This window comes from Apaloderma vittatum, unplaced genomic scaffold (genome assembly GCF_000703405.1).
Source record: "Apaloderma vittatum isolate BGI_N311 unplaced genomic scaffold, ASM70340v1 scaffold21396, whole genome shotgun sequence".
Lineage (NCBI taxonomy): Eukaryota > Metazoa > Chordata > Aves > Trogoniformes > Trogonidae > Apaloderma > Apaloderma vittatum.
The window spans coordinates 1,541-13,372 of NW_009723648.1; the positions used below are offsets into that span (position 1 = coordinate 1,541).

Genomic DNA, 11,832 nt, shown 5'->3' on the forward strand with positions numbered 1-11,832 from the left:
CAAAGCATGACATCTGTGGCAGCACAGATTTTTCTTTTTTTTTAATTTTCAAGGTGGGATAATAAAAGGATCTCGCAATGTCATACGAGGTAGAACACAAATCTGTAAAGGAATGCTTGGATCAACAGATCCGGCCTCGTTAGACCAAGAAGCTGTGGACAGAGACAATAACTTAGCTTTGAAGCTGGCCTGCTTCGAGCAGGAGGTTGGGCTACATGACTTCCTTAAAATTCCATCCTGAAGTTTCCATCTTAAAAATCAGACCGATGTTGTTAGCTTTTAGACTTTCCTTTTTCAGTCTCTCCTGCTCTGATGCTAGAAAAGTATTTCTAGCTCTCCTATCTATTCTATCCCATCCCATTTTCATGCCCAGCTTATGGCCATTTGTTTTCATGTCAAGATTATCCTTTTACTTAAATAATCCTCTCCTCTCCCCCAGTACTATCTCTCTAAATACATCAAGAAGACAATCATATCTCCTTTCAGGCTTCCTTGTAATAGACAAGTAAGCCACTCTCTCTTCATAATACAAGCTTTACATTTGTGGTATCTTCCTGGTAGCCTTTTTTGTCCTGTACCAATTTGAACTCCTCTCCCTTGTTGGACAGCATTATTATTTCTCTTGGACCAACTTTGCGACATGCTTTTTCACAGCTTCATCGTGGCTCATCACTCTTACTAAATCTCAGCTTCCTTTCCTCAGTAATTTCCAAGAAGTAAAAAAAAAACCCAACAAACCTCTTAGCATTCTTGACAAATTTCTCCTCACCCCGAAATTCACAGCCTTGTGCTTTATGCTGCTGCATTTCATCTCATGTCTATTTCTCACTCCTTCAAAGTCATCAATTCTCTAATTCTAGTTCTCTCTTAATATTGAAGCCTCCCACTTTTGTTCATCACCAAATTTAATTATCATGCTTTCTTTCTGTGCCAAGGTCATTACAAAAAGGCTTTACTGAGATTACTCTTGGGACTAGAACTGGAGAAATTCAGTATTAATTCCCCACTGCACCAGCCCTGATGTCAAAACGCTCCTTCGTCACCTTACCATTTGGTATTTCTGTCCGTCTTCCAGTTCTTACATGTTTGCACATAAAATTCTCAGCTGAAGTCCTGTTAATGACACGTCCTTTGTGCAGAACTTGGATTTACTCAAGTCCAAAGTCACAGCTTGTGACAGTGAGGCAGGAGCTCCCGGCAGATGGTAGGAGACAGCCATGCTGCTAAAATTTGTTCTATTTCCAACTGCCCAGGACTCTGGAGTTCACTGAAGTCTTCCCTGCCCTTGTCAAATTGAAAGCAGAATGATTTGACCTTATCAGTTCACCACTTCACGCATCTATTAAGCCTAAGGTCTAAATCAGTCATTTTTATCTGTTGATTTGTGGTTCGATTCTCATTTTCCAGACATTATCACAACACTATCTATATGAAAGTGCCATTACGTCTATTTTAGACACCCCTCATCTGTTTTTTCCCCCCGCTAAACAAACTGGTACAGCCTTCCTGAATTGGAATCAAAGTTTCTACCAAATAGGTGCCCCTATTTTGTATAACTTGAGGAAAAAAAAAAAGAGTAATTCCTTCTTCACCTTTACTATCTACTTAAAGCCATACTAGTTTTGTGCATAAGAACTGGCTTATTTGTTTTACTAATAACACTAGAGTATAAACTGATATTCTGTGGTTTTCCACCCAGATTGCCCACATCCTTTCAAAGCTGTAGCTTTCCAGAAGAGAAGCTTTTGATCTACTTATGCACAAAACTAGTATGGCTTTAAGAACTGGCTTATTTGTTTTACTAATAACACTAGAGTATAAACTGATATTCTGTGGTTTTCCACCCAGATTGCCCACATCCTTTCAAAGCTGTAGCTTTCCAGAAGAGAAGCTTTTGCAGCAACTACAAAATGTGCTTAATTCTTCAGCTTCAAGCTCTTCAGATTGTTTCAGGCCATTCAGTGTAAAATAATCAGTAAAGATATTGACAGAGACTCCCCAGGAGCTACTGCATTTACAATTAGCCCAGTTGTTTTACAGGAACTTTACAGAGCCCTAATTGTTTAATGCCGTCATGAAGCACAAAGTAAGAAAAGGAAATGTAATCCCTATTTTAGGGATTAAAGGGCATTGCACAGAGAGCCAGCAACTTGTTAAAAGTTACACAGGAAGTCTGGAGTAAACCTTTGGGATTATAACTCTTGGCATCTTCTCCCAGTCTCTTAATCAGTATGCCATCATCTTATTTTCTATTTTGGTAGTATTTCCATTTTCTGAAGCGTACCTGCTGGACCCAAAGAGCCTCTTCTCCTTGCTATCAGATGTACTATTTCTTCTTTCCTTCCTGTTTCTCATCTTGTTTAGGTAGACACATCCTTCCTGGGGAGCTGAGCAGTCTCCAGGCTGAGCCTTGTCCCCTGCCAAAACTTCCTTATTCCATATCTCAGACTCCACAGTCCGAGTCTCTGAACAGGAGCAGTGAGAAGAAATAAAAATTGAAGAGGCAGAGGAGGAGAAACCCTGTAAATCTTCAAAGGATGCCTGAAAGTGTTCTGCACTCTCTTCTGCAGATCTGAGAGAAGAGTAATCTCACCAATGCCAGGCCATTCCGATTCCGCTAACGCTTTCTTGTGGCGTTCTCAGCTTTGAAAACAAAGTTAATGGAAAACTAACACCATTTTCCAGCTTCAGGACAGCGCGGCAGAATATATATTGGCCAAACCTTACCTCACCTCCAGCAGAACCCATCAACCCCGTGAAACTCCTTCAAAACACGCCTGGAGCAGTCGGGCTGCGCCTGTCTTGCCGCGACCAGCGCTCCAGTAGAGGGGGCTCTGAACCTGCCTGGTTAAAAAATGGGAGCCGTTCTGCTTGCAGACTGGGCAAAACTAAACAGAAGGAAGAGGAGGATGTAAAAATATTAGAAGCAAGTCATGATCTAAAAGCATATAAGCTGGCAGTCCGGACTGTTTACAGAGCACTGCTACTGAAAAAGCACAAGATCAAATGCTTATTACAGTGTCAGAGCTTCAAATCATCTCAGAAATCACTTTTTCTCTAGACCTGTGGGTAGTATAATCTGTTACCATAGAGGTTTTCTTTAATTTCCAGTTGTTTTCAAGGCACTTACTGATCAGAAATTAATCATGTGCTTTTCACGTATGGCTCTTATCAGCAAAGCAGCGACCTTCCCAGGGTCACAGAGGGCCCTGCCAGATGTCAGGTGTCCTTTAGTATTTACAAAAGGCAGAGAACCTCTCCTCGTTTCTTTCTCTGCCCATATTCCTCCACAGGACTTTACGGCACAGGTTTTGCCACGCTGACAGGCAATCCATTTCTCATATCTACCAGCTTCTGAGTCTGCACCAGCAGCTCCAAGTTGCAGAAGTTGCTTTCTTGCCTTGGAGTGGAAGCTGAGAAAGTTTCTTCAAAGAATTTCAAAGCACAGATCCAAGGGAAAAAAAATAAAAAATCTAGGAGGATGTAAATACATTTCTAGGGTAAAAGACAAACAATTTTGAGAAGGAAAGCATATTTTCCAAATACGGATTACTAGAACAAAGTCCACATGCAGCTTAAAAACACTGTAGCATCTTTACAAGCAACTCTTTCCACTGTGGTCACAAAGCTTAATAAGCTTTTATTTCAAAACCAGTACACAAAGAATTAGAGAGGAATCCGATTGTGTCAGAAAAACAGTTTAGTGGAACTAGAGTTAATCTAAATACTGAAGTCATCGGTCCTGCTCATCAAGGTCTAAGGTAAAAACAAATTTCCAAGCTCTGCCACTCAAATACCTACAGGTCCTAGTTCCAGCAACACCACCAGTGACCAAACCTTTAACAGGTCACACATATGCAGGAGGGACTTAGAAGCTAAATAACTGCTTTGTCTTCAATCTGCCTGTATTCAAAAAGCCCCAGAGACCAATTATTTGAATAATAATAAAAAGAAATCCCTCTTCTGCTCATCTTAAAACCCCCAAACACGCTGGCAGATAATTACAACTTGTGCACAGAACAAGCACCACGCAAAGAAGCTGGAAAACAAGCACTAACACCACCAGTATACAGGGACCACCCAGCAGGTTTGTTTGAAGAAAGTAAACGTGGGTGTACTTTAAATAATTAACCAAGTTCTGTCGTGACTGGGTTCCTAATAATGTAATTATTTGGAGCACCCTGGACTTTCCAACTTGCTAGAATTACTTAGTTTGTTTGGGTATCAGCAGGATGAGAGTTGAACACACTTCTTCAGTTCTGCAGAGAACCAAAGAAGCAATCACCCTCCCTTTATAGCAATAAACTTCACACGGGATACAGAAAGGCCGTTTGAAGTAGTTCCCTGCTCACCCCCACAGGTACCAGTTTTTAACTCACCACACAGCAAACTGCAGTCAATCTACAAATGTTCCATTTTTATTACAAAGTATGAAAGGCAGAAAATACTGTACCTAATACACAGGAGGCTGAAACTTAGAAAGGAAGTTAAAAAATCTGAATAAAACTACATAGGAAGCAGGAAATAGCATAAAAGGATGCAACATTCCACCTTCAAGCGATTTCAGAAAATTGCCTTAAAATTTACAGAGTTTCAACAATATGGTTCCATGACTCAGGTGTTAAAATCCATTGTAACAAAACCCTTTGTATTTTCTCCATAAAAATAAAGGAATATAGGGACACTGCAGTTATCCATGTCAACAACATACGTCTGTTGAACAGCAGGATACAAGGATTCCTCTAGGACGGTATAGTAGCGAAGTTGCAAATGTCAAAACAGAAGGTGGAGAAAAGGAGGACAGAAGTAAAGCTACTATTGCTTTAACATATTTTAGTGAGAACAAGAAAGTCGGGTATCGCGTATGGAAGTTTGTACAATCATGCTACAAAGATTACACCTTCAGGAAATTACCACAACGGGACTGTGAATGGGAAGAGCAGAAGGGAAAACACACAGAAAAGTAAACATCATCTACTTGTCTATCGGTAACAAAAATGCTTCGGCGCAACAGATTTAAATTACATTTTACACTGCTAGTAACCCAAGTTTGTTTTTTTTTTAAAAAAAAATAAAAATAAAAGGTTCCTTTTAAATAAAAATTTCATAATTCGTATTTACCAGCTTGTCAAAAAAAGCAACACATATCTTCTCAGCTGTACCAGGACTTTTTTTTACTCACTGGTGCTTGTGTTTCTGCCTTTGCTCAGATTCAACAGACTGATCTTCATCTCTAAAATAGAGCAGAGGCTTGAGAATTGTTCATCTTGCAAACAGGAAAGCAAACTCCAAGGGATGAGAGCTGGAGCATGGGCTTACAGCTACTCACAGCCACAGTATGTTTTCAGAAAATAGCTTATTTCTTTGTTTTGTTAGGTTTTCTGAAAAGAAATAAACTTGATGGAAGCCACATGGATGATTTTTCATTTTTATGGTTATGGAAATTCTAGTTTGATGCCGAGTATCAAAGGCTGCAAAAAGGCCACTGAGATACCTGGCAGACAAAGTTATCATCCGAAATCAGGCAGCAGCAAGCGAGTCTCACAAGTGCCTTTGCCTCCAGAGCCTGCCATGAATCACTACAAGAGCATTCAGTGACTGGCACTCAGTTGCCGTTTTAACTACTGGTTTCTAGTGCTAGTGAAAGGTGCTGATCAGAAGTTTTGAAGATCCCTTTCTAAGTAAAAAAAGAGTCAGGGGCTTGTTAAACTCAATATCCTTGAGGATGAGACATTTCTGACTCGTCTTGGGTAAGAAGGGGGAAACACAGCTGCATCTCTAAGGAAGCATGAGAAAGTGCCACGCACAATGAATTCCCTGCAAAGGTCAGGAGAAACAGGGACATAGCTGGCAGTACCCTGCCCATTCCAGAACCGATTTTGGGCACCTCCTTTTAATGCCCACTGCACAATAACCACAAGCCCGCTCTGCAACATTGGTCTGACAAGTGAAAGCAGAAAATAGTTTTCAGAGAGAACCTGTGTTAACTGTTGGGGGCACACAGGATTTGAGGTGGTGGGACCACTAAACCCGTCAGTACTTGATGAAACCGTGCAATGTGTCGAGCCAAGAGCTTACCCTTGCTGCCATTCATCCTTTTCAGTATGTCTCGAGAGTTAGAACACGACTACCACAAGGAACTGACAAGTTAAAGAATTTTTAGGTTGTGTGAATTTCCAGACAGCAGCTGCATGTTTTCTATCACAAAAAGCACGTTATTCAAAGAATCCAGCTACGTCTTCACACAACCAGCTTGGCCCTCCTGCCGTCATGTTCAGATGGTACGAGAGGATTCCCCAAACCCGCCTGGTGCCGAAGCAAAAGGGACTCTCTGGGTGCCAAGCTCCACGACATTACTGGGGTGGGGTTGGCCTTGCAAGATTGCATCAGTCTCAGGATACGGAGCTTCAGTTTAACATTAACAGTACTGGCAAGTGCTCACGTTTTTGGTGTTGAGTAGACACGGATGTGGGTCTAGTAGATACCGACAACCGCAGCCAGTTTAGGGTTTCGGTGACTGCTGTATTTAACATTTTATACAAAACACAAACACCTACCATAAAGGGGCTGAGGAAAAGATGACTCTCCTCCTAATCTTACCAAAAATATACTTGTTAAAGTGCCATCTGCAAGAGAACAAAACAGACACACTCAACTTTCTTCATGTACATTTAAAACAAGCACAAGAGCATCTGTGAATTCCAACAGACCAAACTCCTCACCTAAGTCTCTGGCAGGCAGTGATCTACAGTTGAGACTGACGCAGCTTTCCCACTGCAACACCAGGCAAAAATAGATCTTTTTACTGTTATCCAGAACATTCAAGAGTAATTACAGCTAAGTTTTGAAAGGATCATTAACTTTGACTTATGAGAGGCAATGCCTCCCCCGTTAAGTACATTTCAAGGTTCCATAAGGAACAACCTGCATTATCAGTCTCCTTTCGTATCGTTCTTTGAAATCACTGGGTTTTTCTTTCTAAATAGATTGTCAAAGCACTCAAATCCTTGCCTTTTAAATCCCTGCACACAGAAATACAATTCCCACAGATGCGACCGACCACAGCCCATTTTACATAGACAATTAACACAGCTGGCATTCTACACGTTAATTCAATGTCCAACTTGTTTTCTGTAGGTTTTCAGCTCACAAACGAGTTCTACATGATTGAGATCTCCTGGCTGAGAGCCAATATAGTAGCAACAGGTTGTCCACATATTAGCAGGAATCTGTGGAAAGCTTGGTTGAAACTGAACATAATAACGAAACAATAGCTTAGTACCTTAAATTAAATGGAGAAGCAACAGAGAACTACTTCCAGAGAATAAAAATTTCTGTCCCTGAATGAGTTTTGCCTGTATCAACAAGAGCACAGGATTTTCTGCTTTGCTAACCTCACTGATGCTCACTTTTCCCTTTATAGGACTTTACACTCAAGGGACACGAGGCATCTGAAAGCAGTTGCTCTGCATCCTCTACTTGTGCAGTAAGCACAAAAAACCTGAAATCAAATATCCAAATATTTGTTTTCATAAAATTTGGGGGAAAAAAACCCACCCAAACTTACGGAGGCTTTACACCCAACATAACTGAATGTTAAGCAGGTGAAATACAATAAACCATCTTCTGATTCACAGGCTACAGTGACAAGTCTCAGGGTTTTATTTTATCTTGCACATAAACTTGAACCAGCAAGCAGACCGTTAGCTCCCTGCCACTGTGTCAGCAGGTGCTGGCAAAAGGGCACCAAAGTCTCTCACTTCCTTCTCTGTCTGGAAGTGCCATTTGCACTACAGAACATCTCACCCATGAGGATTCTTATGTCTTTTCAGTCATTAACCTTTAAAGTGACTCCTTTGAAAAGAAGCTATTTTAAGCAGCATTTCCCTGTTCCAGAACAGCCTCGAGTGATTTAAAATGAGATTTCACATGAAGAATGACAACGGATTACGCCCAAAGCGGTATGCTGTAGATCCAGAAGGTACCCCAACTGGTTAAACAAACACGATACAGACTTCATGCAGAATCCACTGGAGCCTACAAGAGTCCTCCGCTTGTCTCTGCCAAGTTTGGAATGAGCACCCAATTCCACAAGTGAACTTTAGGCAGTTTTATGGATCAAAGGACAGACACCTGATCCTTTTCAGGCTCATAACAGGACTGTTTTCCAACAGCAGAAGCTGTGTGGCGATTCAGACTTTAGCCCCTTTATACATTCTCTCTTCTCATCATCTCAGCGTAACAGATTTTGTTCCTCTAGGAACAAACTGCCTTTGCCATCTAGTACAGCCTATGGAGTCTTTTAGGGGCTTCACTTTCAACTGAATTACCTTCTGCCTTTTTTAAAGCAGATGCATTCATCTTTTACTCACTCCATCTATACAAGAATGAGACTTCGAAGCATAAAGGGGGCTGCAGAAAGTACTAACAGTACAGGTACCTCTCTTGGTCACACAGCATATTCTGCCTACCGTTTGTAACTAAACAGTACACGACAAGCCTGTGCACGTATTTTTATGAGTCTCTAAAGCTGTGAATGCCGTTACACGCCTCCACTACGAAAACCCTCATTCTCACTTCATTCTGTTTAAGTATCTTCCAGTTTAAAATGAAGCGCCATTGTAAGAAGTGGTAACCTCACTGTTGGGTTAACACTGGTCTGACACCTAAATCCACCTGTGGAACACGCTGCTCTCAGCACTGCCGCTAGTAAGAAAAAACTGACCTTCAAGTCAAACCAAACATCCACAACCGAGCAGAGAACGTCATTGACAAAACATGAGCTTGAACTGTGTTAGAGTTTCTTGGTTCCCCAGCATTAAAAGGAGTGATGGAATAAAGCTGTCCCTAATGAATTCCTATCAAATTCACAAGGCAGTGCTTTTCTGAGCTCTGTGTTGAGAAGCAGTCTGTCGAAGAGTATTTCTGTATGTCCAGAATGACACAACTTTTCAGATTCTGTTCTGTACTTGACAGCGCTTTCAGCATCAGCTTCACTTTTTCACAGTAATCGCTTTTCCCAGCTTGCCTTTCCTGCATAAAATGACAAGATTCAAGTTTGCCAGTGTCCTACTATTTATAATGCTGCCTCCAGTTGCAGGTGAATACTCATTAGGTGCAAAGACAATTCTGATGGTTTCTGACACCTAATCAAAACTCAGCTGGTACACCCTTACCGCCCAGCTACGGTTGTCATGTCTTCACTGGGAGAGTTACTGCGGAGCATTCAGCCGAGTAGCTGTTATCAACAAAGATTTTTATCTTCCCTAATCCACTCAGCTCTGATTGAAAAGTATTACACTACACTACAGAAGCCCCTGGGCACATTCCCAAAAGAGGGTGATAGGTGCCAAACCGTAGCCTCCACGGCATGGTTTCTTTCTTTTTAAACCCATTGTTGTGCATCACACGTGGGAATAATTTCTTTCAGAGGAAGAGCCTTCATTTGGCTAGCAGACCAGCTTTTGCAACTCGCCTCGCTCACTCAACAAGATCTGACAGTACAAAGCAAACGTATTTCAGAAAGAAAGATTGCTTTGCGCTCCTTTCGACAACTTCCAGGAACACAAAGGCCAAACACAAAGAAGCTCCAAGGTAAGGGCTAACCACAAAAATTTTGCTCATATTAGTTGCCAATCAAGCAAGCTACAATGTGTGAAACCATTTTATTTTGGTTTAGATAGGAAGTCTTCCGAGGGGAAACCATTTGATTGGAAGCGTCAATCCCAAGTCCATTACAAATCACATTTTTTCAGGACTCATTTATCTCCTGGGAGCTTAAGTCATGCACATATCTTCTTTCTGAAACCAATAACCATTCTGTTAGCTAGCACAACTGCAGGATACACACAAATACAGTTATAATTTAAAAATAAGGCCTACCAACTGCCTCTAGCATCAGGAAAGTGTAAAGAAATTGTGCAACAAGTACTTGTACTTCACAGCACCAGAAAATTCTGCCGAGAGAGCCAAGGCAACAGTTAATTCTGGCAGGCCTTTACTGCCAGGGAGCCTGCAGCGTTACCGTGATTTGTATCAACAAACAGATCCTGCTTTGGGCGTGTGGAAGTGGATCACATATCAAAAGTAAGAATTAGGGAGAAAAATCTTACTCAATAGAAAGTTAGCCCAATATATAAAAACCATACAAATGTTTAAACAGTTAAGAGGCAGCAACAACAGGAATGATAAAGATTCCTGCCAAGGTGGCTGTTAACATCAATGTCTTTTTCCCCACCTTGTTTTGCACTTGCATCTGTTAAACGAGTTGGATGTGCTGCCTCAGCTGGCTGACAAACACATGAACATATGCAGCAACTTAAAAGCCTGCGAGCTTATTAATACAGTCAACAAACAAATATACAGAACTTTAAATGAGGGCAAAAAAATAAAACCAAAAAAACAGAACCCAGAAGGTCCAAGAGGCTCAGCACGTCTCTGCATTTTAGAGTCTTGGAGAGACAGGAGACACCTGCCATTGATTCTTGTAACGGTTTCTTGTAACAGTAGATGCAAAGCAACAACAGATACTGGCCACTTGACTGGTGTTGTTCTTACTTTAGAGGGGAAGGGAAATTATACAGCCCTGCCTCAATGCAGCATGAAGCAGTCATGTTACACTCTCAAAATCTCCAGGCAGTTGTTGTAGCAGATAGCTATCCAGTCTGGCTGAGTGGATGCCCACTGTACATTGTTGATTTCTCCCTCCGCTGTATAGGCCAAGATAGGGTCCTCAATGGCACGGGGCATTTGCTGGATATCCCAGATGAGAGCCTGATGGTCATCCGCTGCAAACAGAGGAGAAAAATCACAAGTGGAACAGAAGTATAACAAGGTGACTATCAACAGCGTAGAGTTCCAAGAAGCTATAAAGGACATGGTTGTTGCAGTCCCCGCGAGTGCTCAAGTGAGAGACTCAATTATACAACTACGCTCTAAAAAGAGTAAGCTTGGATAATCATACATTATCCAGGAGGGAGCTGAAAAACAAGTATCAGTGGAACTCATACCTCCCAAAAACATTTAAGAACTTGATTATGAAGAAATAAGGAGCATTAAAATAATATAGCTTAGCCAAAGCAGATGCACAGTCTGGGCACTGGGGTCTCTACTTCCACACACTAAGTTTCAGTAGGTGTCTATTTCCATAAAAATTTTAAGAATGTCTAGGGCTTCTAAAGTGCAGGGATTCTTTACCAAAAAGCAGGCAGAGAATTGCATAAACTTTTGGAAAAAGTGGATCTGCAAATGCAGTGAGGGACTCTGAGATTCACCAACGCAGCTGGACGGGGATGGATCACACTGACCTGCTGTACAAATGTGGCAGGAAGAATGAGGTGCCCAAGCAATTCCATTGACACATGCTCTGTGGTTGTTTAACCTGGCAACAGGAGTACAAGGAACTCTGACATCTAGAATCACAACCTTCAGAAACAAAAAAGAACTACGTTAGTTACTTGCATTTTTAAAATTTGTTTCTTCAGAAAACCAAGTATTTTGAGCTCAGTCTAGAAGTACATCCCTGTCCTAAACGAGGTGGTTGGCAGGCAAACAGCGCTGTCCAAGATTAGCCGCTAGCTGGGCAGTGTCTCTAAAGGAGTCAGACCTCGCAGGGAAGGCTCATGAGTTATGCAACAAGGGCCAACAAATTCCACTTCCCTCAAGTGGCACAAATGACAAACTAAGATCTGCTGCCTTGCGTGCTGAACTGAGAAAGAACAAGGTGACTAAAACACTTGTACTTGAGATTTGATGTGAAAGCTATTGCCCAAGTAGCTTTCAGATCCCTCTTAAAACTAGGGGAAATACAGACGAGCCATAGAGATCTTCAAG

General features: G+C 41.5%; 1 protein-coding gene across 1 annotated transcript in view; it reads right to left on the reverse strand.

Moving 5' to 3' along the window:
* Positions 1-9,605: 9,605 nt before the first annotated feature.
* Positions 9,606-11,832, reverse strand: part of DCAF7 (DDB1 and CUL4 associated factor 7) — a gene marked incomplete at its 5' end in the record, with an annotated part of 4,976 nt that continues 2,749 nt past the window's right edge. Inside the window, 2 exons of the mRNA XM_009872208.1 lie at positions 9,606-10,787; positions 11,307-11,424. Coding sequence (XP_009870510.1) covers positions 10,615-10,787; positions 11,307-11,424 — 291 coding nt within the window. The remainder of the gene's footprint in view (positions 10,788-11,306; positions 11,425-11,832) is intronic.